Source organism: Aegilops tauschii, chromosome 2, assembly GCF_002575655.3.
Source record: "Aegilops tauschii subsp. strangulata cultivar AL8/78 chromosome 2, Aet v6.0, whole genome shotgun sequence".
Classification (NCBI taxonomy): Eukaryota; Viridiplantae; Streptophyta; class Magnoliopsida; order Poales; family Poaceae; genus Aegilops; species Aegilops tauschii.
In genome coordinates this window covers 36,030,293-36,043,295 of record NC_053036.3, presented here as the reverse complement: position 1 = coordinate 36,043,295, position 13,003 = coordinate 36,030,293, and the positions used below count along the sequence as shown (strand labels likewise).

Below are 13,003 nucleotides of genomic sequence, written 5' to 3'. Positions count from 1 at the left end.
GAATACATCACGAGTGCTACATACACTGCAAATAAAGAGACAATCATCCTACAGAGCACATCGATTTTGCCCATTATCTTCACAAGCTCTTTCATCTCCTCATTGTTGTCAAGGCCGTTCAGCAGCTGTTGCTTGGCCATGATCAGAGGAACTGCATCTTTAACCTTCTGCTCTGCATCTTCCTCTTCTGTCGTTCCTTCAGTTACTTGTCCAACACCCCAACCTGGTGGTATTGGGATTCCTCGGCTAACCAAATAATCAGCGTAGTTGCATTCCCCCACATCAGCAACTTCCCAGAAATACAAATCACACAAATCTTCCCTTTTCTGCACGAATCAAATTGGAAGATCATCAACCAAACTATTAAAAAAATCAGCAACTGAAAGCAGCAGAACAACACTTAAACATATTATTACCCCATGATTCGGGCATTTGTAGAAGACTCGGCCAGGGTTGCGGATTGTGGTTGAGATGCGACGGATGACTCTGCTTGATTTGCAGCAGTGGCACCACACCAACGGCAGCGGGTTGCGATGAGCAATCGGCTGCGGTGCGCGTGCCGGCGGGGGTGTCATGAGACCCACAGGCGATGGTACGGGTGGCGACTTGGCGCATATCTGGTTGTTGCCTGCTGAAGAGCAGGTGGACGAGCAGCCAGCGGACATGGTTGCTGGGGCCAGAGCTTCTGATGCTAGGCAGAGTAAGTAGAGAAGAGGAGAAGCGAACGTTGGATATGTCAGTTTCATTACTTGCAGAGTAGCATAGCACCATATATAGTCATAGTCTAGGTTTGGATTCGAACCAGCTACAGGAGGGACCTCCTTGTTTTGCAAAAAAAAATATTTCTCCACCTGACAGCTGGGACCCACCGGCTGTATCTTCGCACGGAAGGAAGTGCCTCCTTGTTTTGCGAAAAAAATATTCATCCCGTTGACAGCTGGGACCCGTCAGATTTGGTGACTGACTTGTGGGCCTACTAAGCGGACGTGTACGCACGGCTTTGTCAACTTAATCAACAAATGATTCTAGCAGATGGACCGTTGGATGTTAATCCAACAGCCGTGCTCCTTCTTCAACCTCTGTTCTTGCTCCTGTCTCCCGTGGGCGGCACCGCGGCTGTGCTGCCGCGCATCCGAACCAGTGAAGTTTCCCACTCCTCTCCATCTGCGACTCCACTGCCCCGTCTTCCCCATCTCCTGGTCGTTCCAGTCTGGGTGCGCTCGGCACGGTGTGGTCAACGTGGTCAACAACCGAGAGTCATCGAAAGATGACTGTACGTGAGAGGCTGACAGTGGGGACGCACAACGCCCATGGACGCATGCATGCAACGGAACGCGGCGAGGTCAACGTGGTCAAGGAACGACTTCCATCGGAAGTATACTGTACGTGGAGAGTCTCAGCTGGGTCCACGGCCACAGCAAGTAAGTGCCTCCTTATTACGCGGAAAATAATCATTCCTCCAACTGACAGCAGGGACCCACTGGACGGGCCACCGTATTTTGCGAAAAAAAGTTTGCCCCCTGACTGCTGGGACCCACCTGACGGGCCACCGTATTTCGCGAAAAAAACGTTCCCCCCGCTATCAGCTCGGACCAACCAGAAGTGCCTCCTTATTACGCACAAAAAAAATGAATACTCCCCCGGCTAGCTGGGACCCACCTTGGTGGGAGGCTGACTTGTGGGCCTACTAAGTTGACGGGGACGAAGGGCTTTGTCAACTTAGTCAATATGAACGATTCTAGCTCCAGTGACCGTACGATGTCCATCCAACGGCCGTAGTGCTTCTTCAACCTCTGGTCTTCTTGCTCCAGCCGCCCAAAGCAGCACCGGTCGTGCCGCATGCTCCTACCTCCCATGGCCGGCTGTGCTGCCGCGGAGGCCTCACCGCCCCCTACTATTCCCACCGCTGGCCAGGCCCTGCGGCGACGGCAGCCTCACACCGCAGCCGAACCAGTGAACCCTCGTACTCCTCTCGGCGCGGGCTTCCACTGCCGCGTCTTCCCCGGCTCCGCGTCGTCCCCTTCCTAGGCCTCGCCGTCGTCCACCGCCGTGGTGCTCTCCGTGCGGCGTGGTCAACGTGGTCAAGGAATGACTTCCATCGGAAGAGTACTGTACGTGGAGAGGCTGACAGCTGGGTCCACGGCCACAGCCTAGTTTTTTTGTGATTTGCCAAGTAAGTCGCTTTGTCACGCCTGTTGGGCTGCAAATCTTTCAAGACGAGGAGAGCTTTCATTCGGCTGGCCGAGAAAATGGCCCATCAGTAATGAGAAATGGGCTGTACATTTTTAAAACACATCAAACCGGCAATTAGTTTCAAATATCTTTTTTTTATTTCGAGATTTTAAATTACATTAATTTTTATGCATGGAGAATTTGTTGGATTTTATATTGATATACATTTATTTTTAAAATCAGTTTGAATGTGAGTCAAAATTTCGGGATTAAAAACAGTTCGGACCGCACCGAAATATGCAAAATTTCGTATAATTTTTTAACCGTGGCCACAGTATGGGCTGTAATGCTAACAAAAAGAATATGAGCTCCAAAAAAACCTTAATAATTAGCAAATGGGATGTAAATTATTAGAAATAATGGCAGATGGGTTGTATGCTGTTTTCCACAGATTTGAGGCTTTCCTAAAAAAAGGTTGACCCACAAGCAGTGACTGTTGGATGGCCATCCAACGGCCGTCGTGCTTCTTCAATCTCTGCTCTTCCTGCTCCAGCCGCTGAAACAAGCGCCGGCGGGACTGCCTGCTCCCTCCTCCCCGCGGCCGGCTCTGCTGCCGCGCAGGCCTCACCGCCCCACCGTACTCCCATCGCTGGCCTAGCCATCCCTCTACTCACCCACACCTGCTGTTATTCTCCGGCGACGGCAGACGAACCAGTAAACCCTCGTACAGTTGTATTCCCCTCCGCGTGGGAAACAACTGCCGAGTCTTCCCTCCTCCGTGTCGTTCCCTTCCTAGGCCTCGCCGTCGTCCACCGCCCTGGTGCTCTCGGCGCGGCCTGGTCAACGTGGTCAACGACTGACATGCATCTGAAGTGGACTGTAAGTGGAGAGGCCGACAGCTGGGTCCACGGCCGCACGCAAGGAAATGCCTCCTTATTATGTGCAAAATAATGATTCCTCCACCTGACATCAGGGACCCACCGAAAGGGCCTCTGTATTTCGCGAAAAAAACGTTACCGCCGCTGACAGCTCGGACCCACCAGCTATATCTTCGCACGCAAGGAAGTGCCTCCTTATTACGCACAAAAAAAATGAATACTCCCCCTGCTAGCTGGGACCCACCATGGTGGGAGGCTGACTTGTGGGCCTACTAAGTTGACTGGGATGGGGGCCTTTGTCAACTTTAGTCAATATGAACGATTCTAGCTCCAGTGACCGTACGATGTCCATCCAACGGCCGTAGTGCTTCTTCAACCTCTGGTCTTCTTGCTCCAGCTGCCCAAAGCAGCGCCGGTCGTGCCGCATGCTCCTGCCTCCCGTGGCCGGCTGTGCTGCCGCGGAGGCCTCACCGCCCCCTACTATTCCCACCGCTGGCCAGGCCCTGCGGCGACGGCAGCCTCACACCGCAGCCGAACCAGTGTACCCTCGTACTCCTCTCCGCGCGGGCTTCCACTGCCGCGTCTTCCCCGGCTCCCCGTCGTCCCCTTCCTAGGCCTCGCCGTCGTCCACCGCCCTGGTGCTCTCGGCGCGGCGTGGTCAACGTGGTCAAGGAACGACTTCCATTGGACGTGGACTGTACGTGGAGAGGCTGACAGCTGGGTCCACGGCTGCAGCAAGGAAGTGCCTCCTTATTACGCGGAAAATAATTATTCCTCCACCTGACAGCTGGGACCCACCGGACGGGCCACTGTATTTCACGAAAAAAACGTTTCCCCCTGACTGCTGGGACCCACCAGCTACATCTTCGCACGTAAGGAAGTGCGTCCGGGCAAAAAAAAACGATTCGCCCCCCTGACTGATGGGACCCACCAGCTACATCTTCGCAGGCAAGGAAGTGCCTGACAGTCGGGACCCACCTGGTCGAAGCGTACGTAGCGTTGTCATTCTGGTCACGAACGTGTACGTACATATATACTGGTGGATGTAGAGGCGCGCATGTGTCGTAGTAGAGGCGCGTACGTGTCGTAGTAGAGGCGCGCACGTAGCATGTACACGTACGTACAACGGCCAGGGTGCAAGAAAGGAAATACGGCCACGTATGTGTACATACGGGCGGGGTCTCGAACGCCTACTCGCGCATACGTACGGCCAGGGCTCGTGTACATGGCTGGGTCGGAACGGAGAAACAGCGTCGTCGTCGTGTTCATGGGGAGGCAACTGAATGCGTCGTGTTCATGGGGAGGCAACGGAATGCGTCATGTTCATGGGGAGGGGTGTGGCATACAGCAAAACGGAGGGAACGGACCTCCTACGGTCGAAACGGGGGTCCTGTTGATCGGGAGGAGTGTGGCGTACCGCAAAACGGACGAAACGGACCTCCTATGGTCGAAACGGGGGTCCTGTTGATCGGGAGGGGTGTGGCGTACCGCAAAACGAAGGAAACGGACCTCCTACGGTCGAAACGGGGGCCCTGTTGATCGGGAGGGGTGTGGCGTACCGCAAAACGGAGGAAATGGACCTCCTACGATCGAAACGGGGATCCTGTTGATCGGGAGGGGTGTGGCGTACCGCAAAACAGACGAAACGGACCTCCTACGGTCGAAACGAGGGTCCTGTTCATCGGGAGGGGTGTGGCGTACCGCAAAACGGGACTCCACGGGATACTGTTCATCTCCACCGTCGACCTCCTCCAGCCTCCACGGGCTCCTGTTCATCCAGCCTCCACCGCGCGCTACTCCACCGGCTACTGTTCAACCACCCCTCCACGGGCACCCCTCCACCGTCTACTGTTCATCCAGCCCTCCACACCACGGGGTCCTGTTCAACCACCCCTCCACGGGCACCCCTCCACTGTCTACTGTTCATCTAGCCCTCCACACCACGGGGTCCTGTTCAACCACCCCTCCACGGGCACCCCTCCACCGTCTACTGCTCATACAGCCCTCCACCACACCACGGGGTCCTGTTCATCCAGAGGCAACGCCACCGCTCACTGTTCATCCACCCCCCTCCCCCGCAACGCTCACTGTTCATCCCAGAGGCAGCATCGATCGGCTTCAGTTAGCAGCAGTAGCGAAGGAATCGCTTGATCGGGTTCAGTTAACAGCCATCAATCGATCGCTCGGGTTCAGTAACGCGTAGCCTGCAGTGCAATCGCTCGGGTTCAGTTAGAGCCCAACGCCTCGCACACACGCGCGTACGTGTACGAGAGAAACACGCATCGCTCGGCCCCCGACCTCCCACCGTAACCGGGAACTGCCCGAAATTTTCCTCGCCCTCGCTTCTACCACGGTTTTTTCCGTCATGGACGGCCCAAAAAATGTCATGTAGCTGCGTCTTCGGCCCGCCCAGGACGAAAAGCCCATTTTCTGTCATGATTTTTTGTCATAGAAGTAGGAGCCCACCACTTCTATGATGATACCAGGTTTTGTCACAATTATCGTCATAGAAGTGTCATATGTATGACAGAAAAAAAATTCGTTCGGCCCAAAATGTCACGGATGTGTCTTTTTTTGTAGTGCGAGCGGCCGACGGTGGAGGGCAGAGATGCGGCTGGCGTGGCTGAGGGGGCGGCCGGCAGAAGATGGCCACGACTGGAGGCGGCGCGAGGTAGGGGCGCGACAGTGGGGCGAGCGAAGGGATAGGCGGCAGCAGACGGGGCGAGCGCAGCCAGCGAGAGTGTGGCGCGCGGCCAGGGTGTGGGTCGCGCGGGGCACAGTGGTGCGGTGGCTGCGGCGAGCGCGACGGCAGCGGCGGGCGCGACTGACGCGGTGTAGCATGGGCGTGGGCATGGAGAGGGAGTGGCCCCGCGGGCGCGGAAGAAGAGCGGCAGGCTCGGGCATGGGCGTGCATAGGAGCGGGCATGTGCCACGGGGTCAATCCGAGGAGCTCGGTGGCTACCCCTGCAATGTCCATGGCGGACGGCGGTTCTCGGCCACGGCGAAATACCTAACGAAAGCAAATGAGAGGGGAAACAGGGGAAAGGGAAGAGGAGACCATGGCGGTGTCAATGGCGCCCTAGAGTAAGACATCGGAGCTCGGGGCGGCGCGGATCGAATGGCAATGTCGCGGTGGCCCAAGGTTGAGGAAGACGGCAGCGACGTCGATGCGGGGGTGCTGGACTTGATCTCGTTGGCGCAGACGGAGTAGCGAAGGCGTTTGGAGCTCCTCGACAAGCTCCTAGCCCGCAGGGAGGGCAGTGGCCATGTGGACGGGGTCGGTCATGGTGGCCATGGCGTCTGACTTCGTCCAGATCGACGGGATCGAGCGAGCGAGGAGGAGAAGTGGATTTGGGAGGGGGCGTCGAGGAGGAGTGAGGCCATGGGGGCAGGGAAGGAAGGGCGTCACCCTTATCCATTCCCCTTCGATGCTAGCGAGGTGGTCGGGCGGGAGCCCGGCTCTGTAGCGACGCGGCTCGGGGAACAGGAGAAGACGACCGTGCGGGGACTGGACCGCTGAGCCGGTTCGGTGGCAAGGCCCGGGGGCAGGGCGAATCCCCTTTTACATCATCCTTTTGGTTTTTCAATGTATTCTGGTCTGTTTCTCCTTTTTAACACTGTTTTCAGTTTATTCTTATATCAACTAAATGATCTCTACTCCTAATGTCTCAGTTGGTAGTCTCCGTTCCGGGTTTATTTTCGTCCCACCTCCCGAATGAGGGAGAGGGGGAGAGAGAGTGAGGAAGAGGGAGGGAGAGGGTGTGTGTGTGAGAATTTGATGGTAAAAAAGGTCGTCAATGTCACTTAATATGTATGAGAATATTAAATATAATATTAACATAATTGATATTGAACTTTTAAAGTTAATATTCTTCTAGTTCCTCGTAAGGAGCCCGTCGGTGTTGTATTTTTTGGGCCGAGACTGAGACGGGGCGACGCAGTCGGCCACTTTGGACCCCGCGAGGCCAAGCTAAGATCCCGTCGGAGACGGGGAGGGCGCCGCTCTACACCGTAGGCGGGCGAGGATGAGAGTTCGCAGGGAAAAAAATATCTGATGTGCTCTGGGAGCACCTACAACGTCGTGCATATAATTTTAAGACTACTAGGGGCATTTTCTGCAAAGTTGTGACGGCTCTGGCCGTGGCCATTGGATCTCCAATCCAATGATCCAGGTGCTCCCGAAGCATGCGAGCATATGTGCTCCAAGAGCACCAGAAATGTACTCGGAGGTGCAGATGGGGTCTTTTCGATTTTTGACTGCTCTTGACCGATGGTGGCCACGTTGGTGAGGGCTCACCGGGGCCTTAGGAGGGGAAGTTGTGGCGGCGCCATCGAAGAAGTGGCTATGGATTCACGAGGAGGGGGAGAGGGGTCAAGGTATCGAGAGGAAGAATAAATCGAACCAGAGGAGGAGGAAGAAGATCAACAACCATTGGACTTCAATCCAACGGTTGGGAAAGAGAGACGGGAAATCATGCGCCTACCAATAAGTGTTTCCTTACCAGACTTGTCAGCTTGGGGGCAGTTAACAAGGCCATTTCCAACGGGAAGGGGAGGTTGTTCCTAAGTGAAACATGTCCAAATTTCTCAAGCACGGTCAATTATCAAGTTATGGCCCTGACATATTCTTTAGGCAGTTATGAGAAACCAAAAATCTCACTTTAGGTTAATATTTTTACAACGAAATTATGGCCACATTTTATTCAAACATTTCTTGGCCTGTTTCGAGAGAACAAACTATTGAATTCATCCCGGAGGCACAAAAAACTGATGGTTGCATTTTTCTGGACTTACTTCTGGCCTTTCGATGATGTGCGTTCAGTGGGAGAAGACGTCTCACTTGACTACGAATGCGTCCATGGAGACTTCTTCAATCTTAAGATGTTGTGCTGGCTCAGTATCTCGGAGGTGCTCATTAGCATAGGGTATGTGTGAATTTATAGAGTTGAATGTATGTGCGTGTATGTGAGCATCTACGTTTGTACTGTGTTAAAAAAATCCACGTTTCCCAATTTATATGTTTTCAATTTCCATCAGTCCAAAGAAGCCCTTAGTCTTATAAGTGGATACTAGAGGCCGGGGCGCCACCTGGGCGGGCATGTGCGCACTTACCTTGTCTCTACACATTCGGCTGTCATGTTTGGTCCTCAGTCTCACTCATGAACATCAATATCAGCATATGCTTATAACATTAGAATCTATTAGTAGCACATCGATGAAACATACATGTAGTTGTTAACATGTTGGCAGTGCAGATAAGAGATAATAGTATTGAACTTAGCACCACCTCGTATTATAGGAATATAAACATCTCAAAACCAAAATGACCATTACATAATTTAACAAATGTTGGGCTGGTAATAATATTATATCTAAATATCTTCTAGATATTTATAAAGTATAATAGCACTATATACATCGGATTGAATGCCCGCAGAATACCAATGTTATGAACAATGAGGTTATACATCCCAATGTGCCAACAATGGGAAAGGAACCACACTGAGATGACTGGAGCAAAGGTGTATACGACCTTGTCGACCCTGAACTGATAGACTGAGAAGAGCGTGAACAAAATCGCCACCGAGACTCGATCTTGAAGTGTTACCCTGCATGTCGCTCTTGTTGGATGTATAACTTGAAAATTACTCTTCCCTACTTATGGAAGTGTAGTTTCAGTTGGCGGGGACAACACACCAAGTTGCACATAGTATGTTGGCAGTTGGCCGGAGCAACGAACGAAGTTGCACATCTCATTGATAGCGATATAAGGTTAAAACTTCACAGGGGTAGTGAAAAGTTGCATATAGGTGGGGCGCTAAAGTTGCACATCTCACTAGTAGGGATGGTTCGGATGGAGTGCTAGTAGGGAAATCTACACACCCATGGGGTACGAGGAAAGTCGCAAATCACTGTTAGGCAGTTGGTCGGGGCAGCCTTCGAAGTTGCACATTCACTGCTAGGTAGTTGGCTGATGCAATACACAGTGAAAAATGCACATCCATGGATAGGGAGAAGTTGCACGATGACTACTAGGCAGTTGGCATGGGTAGCAGACGAAGTTACGCATCTCACTGGTAGGGGGTAGTTTTGGGATGGAGGTGCCATCAGCGAAAACTGCACGTCCATGGGTACAGGGAAAGTTGCACATGGCCTGTCAGGTAGTTGCACATCGACGACTAGGCAGTTGCACAAAACATGGGACAAAGTTGCACACAAAAAAGTTCGTCAAAACATATCCATGCGGCATCTAGTTTCGAAGAGCACGTCGCGAGGATTCCAATGGTGAAAACGGATCTAAATTTCGATGTGAGGTTTGAAAGTTAGACTTAAAAAAATTGAAATACGAATTAAATGCGATCCCACAACAGTTTACCGTCCTAATTACACTCGCAGAGCATGCATGCATGCAAACTAGGTGGACCATGCGGTCACATGGGTGCATACAAGTGACACACAGGGACAAGATGGAATTAAATGCGTTCGAGATTTTTAAGGGACACAAACTTTTCTAAATTAGGCTGATCATAATGGGAGTATCATAGCTAGTATCATGCATGCCAACTAGGCAATTTTGATAAGTTGTCATAGAATTAAATGAAGAAAGAGAGGGTTAAGTATCATATCATAATAAATGCTATACTACTATGTGTCATGTCAACTAGGCAATTTTGATGAGTTGTCATAGAATTAAATGAAATACTACATGCCCTCATGTCCTTTTTAGTTTGCATATAAGATTTGTCTAAAGTCAAGCCTTGTAAAGTTTGACCAGCTTTATAGAAAAAAAATACCAACATTCACAATATGAAATCAATATCAGTAGATGTGTCATGATTTAAATTTTCATATTGTATAACTTTAGCATGGTAGATGTTGATATTTTTTCATATAAATATGGTCAAAATTTATGAAGTTTGACTTCAGACAATTCTTATATGCAGAGTAAAAAGGACCGGAGGAAGTACTAACTTATGATATTATGCGCGCATTACGGAGGTAGTATCATTTACTAGTATCATATGCATGATACTAGTATATGATACTCCCCATTACAACCAGCCTTAGCAAAGAGACATAATCTTTCCTAATAAAGAAGGATGCCACGTATCGCTAACGCTAAATGCGTCCGAGAAAGAAAGACTTGTTGAAAACTGGGAGAACACAGATGACTAGGAGAACACATGTGCTCTCGTTGCAACGTACGGGTATTGTCCTAGTTGTGTAAAAACACAACAGCCGGCCAACCAAAAGGATCCTCCAGCAGGTGGGAAAGCCGCTGCAGCAGTACACAACGGTAGAGCTCGCGGCGAGGACGAGACGACCGCGGCGTGCTCGACCTGAGCAGCGCAGGGGGCGACCTCGGCTCGAACTGAGCTACGTACGCTCGCGACGAACATGATGACCGGGGCGGAGATGAGCATGAGCTTCGCTAGCCGACGGCAAGGACAAGAGCTCCGACGTGGAGCAGCCCGACGACGGCGGCGCGCGCTAAGGGTTCCAGCTGGTTCCATGAGGATGGATGGATGCATGCAGCTGTACCTGTACTCCTCCCCTGTCCTCTCTAGAGACGAGCTGGGGGCGACGGATCCGGCCAAGACGATGGTAACATATCCGGCGGCCACAGCGAGCGACCGACGAAGATGAGCGAGGGAGTTGCAGGTGAGGAGCATCAAGACGAGCTGGTGACGACGGATCCGGAATCTGGATAGGATTCTAACGTACAAGGCCGGATCCGGCCATTACGACGTAGATGACGCCGAATCTGATCGAGAAAAACAAAAGCTGCTGCTACAATATATACAAGCCACAAATATCCTGAAACACACCTTCGCTACCTCTTCTAACACAAACATGGAATCGACAAGAGTCCTTTGGCTAGCGTTTGTGCCTATTTTCGCCGCAATAATCGTGTCGATCACGATGGCCCGACGACGAATGGCCTTCTCTCCAACAACCAAACGACCGCCTCCTCCGCCGCCCATGGCCGCAGGGGCTCCCCTTCTCGGGATCCTCCCGGCGCTTCTCGCCAAGGGCCCGCTGCAAGTGATCCACGACGCCCACGCGGAGCTGGGGAGCGCGTTCACGATGGGACTGCTGCATCGCAAGGTGACCTTCCTGGTTGGGCCGGACGTGTCGAGCCATTTCTACCAAGGGCTCGACTCGGAGATCAGCCAGGACGAGGTCTCCCGGTTCACCATTCCGACCTTCGGCCCCGGAGTCGGTTTCGACGTGGACTTGGCCACTCGGCGCGAGCAGTTCCGGTTCTTCGGCGACGCGATGAAGCCGGCAAAACTCAGGACCTATGCTGGCCTCATGGTACGCGAAGTAGAGGTAAGAAATAAGATGATGCCTTTAGTCGCCTCCATTTTCTTGTTAACATATACGCCCTTAGTTTCAAAATAAGTGTCGCTGATTTAGTACTTGCGTACGTGCAGGAGTACTTTGCGAGATGGGGGCAGTCAGGCGCGGTTGACTTGAAGAAGGACCTAGAGCACCTCGTCACGCTCATGGCCAGCCGATGCTTGTTCGGAGAGGAGGTCCGGACCAAGATGCTGGCCGAGGTCGCAACGCACCTCTGTGAACTCAACGACGGCATGCGCCTCGTCACCATCCTGTTCCCGCACCTGCCGATCCCAGCGCACCGCAGACGCGACAGGACGCGCGCTAGGCTCGGCGAGATATTCTCCGGCATCATCAGCTCCCGAAGAGCAAGCTACCTCGACGGAGGTGCCCGAAACGTCAAGGACGACATGTTGCAGTGCCTGGTCGGTTCCAGGTACAAAGACGGCCGCGCCACCACCGAGACCGAGGTCGTCGGCGTGCTGGTCTCGGCGCTGTTCGCGGGGCAGCACACAAGCTCCAGCACGGGCACGTGGACCGGAGCGCGCCTCCTCGAGCGCGCCAACGCCGAGCACCTGCGCGCCGCCGTCCGGGAGCAGGAGCGGATCGTGGCACGCCACGGGGACCGCGTCGACTACGAGGTCCTGCAGGAGATGGACATCCTCCACCGCAGCGTCAAGGAGGCTCTGCGGCTCCACCCGCCGGCGATGCTGCTGCTGCACCACGCGCGCCGCAGCTTCACCGTGCGGACGAGGGAGGGCGACGAGTACGAGGTCCCGGAGGGGCGTACAGTCGCGAGCCCGCTGGTGCTCCACAACCGCCTCCCGCACATCTACAGGGACCCGGAGAGATATGAGCCGGGCCGGTTCGGCCCCGGCAGAGGGGAGGATGGGGCCGGCGGAGCGTTCTCGTACACGGCGTTTGGTGGCGGGCGGCACGCCTGCGTCGGTGAGGCGTTCGCGTACATGCAGATCAAGGTGATATGGAGCCACCTGCTGAGGAACTTTGAGATGGAGATGGTGTCGCCGTTCCCCGAGACGAACTGGAACGTGGTCATGCCGGTGCCCAAGGGGAAGGTCATGGTCTGCTACAACAGAAGGAGCATGTCACCGGCCGCCTAAATCACTAGCCGATAGACACACTGTTTATAATATGGATCTATCTAGGACACATCTAGATATGACATATTTATATCACATCAAAGCTGATATCCACTCTATTTATGGTTTATTTTTTTTGTCCTAGTTTTTTTGTTGCTGCATTATATATATGTGGGAGCTTAGATGTGACATCCTTAAAAAACATCTAGATATGAATTAGACAAACTGTTATAATATATTAATATCTACTCCCTCTTGGAAGATGTTTACAGAGGGAGTACTTTATGTTGCCTGTTTTACTTTGTTTTGACATCAATAGATACTCCCTTTGTATATAGTGTGAAAAAAGATCTTATATTTTGAGACACATGGAGTATCAAATTACTATTCTAAAGTAAGTTAACCGTTGGACCATGCATAGTTGAACTAATGTGTTTGTTTGACAAGCCAACCGTGGAGTGCATATAGTGGTGACCATGTGTGTGTACACTTTGTTGTTTTTTGCAGAAG

The 13,003-nt window shown here is 52.6% G+C and overlaps 1 protein-coding gene across 1 annotated transcript; it reads left to right on the top strand.

The window, feature by feature from the left end:
• Positions 1-10,910: 10,910 nt before the first annotated feature.
• Positions 10,911-12,627, top strand: LOC109743781 (obtusifoliol 14-alpha demethylase-like). The gene is made up of 2 exons (XM_020302874.4): positions 10,911-11,384; positions 11,489-12,627. Exons 1-2 carry the CDS (start codon positions 10,974-10,976, stop codon positions 12,512-12,514), a joined length of 1,437 nt encoding a protein of 478 aa, XP_020158463.2. The 5' UTR covers positions 10,911-10,973; the 3' UTR covers positions 12,515-12,627.
• The last annotated feature ends 376 nt before the right edge of the window (positions 12,628-13,003 follow it).

Bases quoted from the DNA above. Each gene is read 5' to 3' on its own strand.
- LOC109743781 (XM_020302874.4), top strand. From the start codon at position 10,974: ATGGCCCGACGACGAATGGCCTTCTCTCCAACAACCAAACGACCGCCT. The intron at 11,385-11,488 runs GTAAGAAATAAG...GCGTACGTGCAG, and splicing joins TCATGGTACGCGAAGTAGAG to GAGTACTTTGCGAGATGGGG.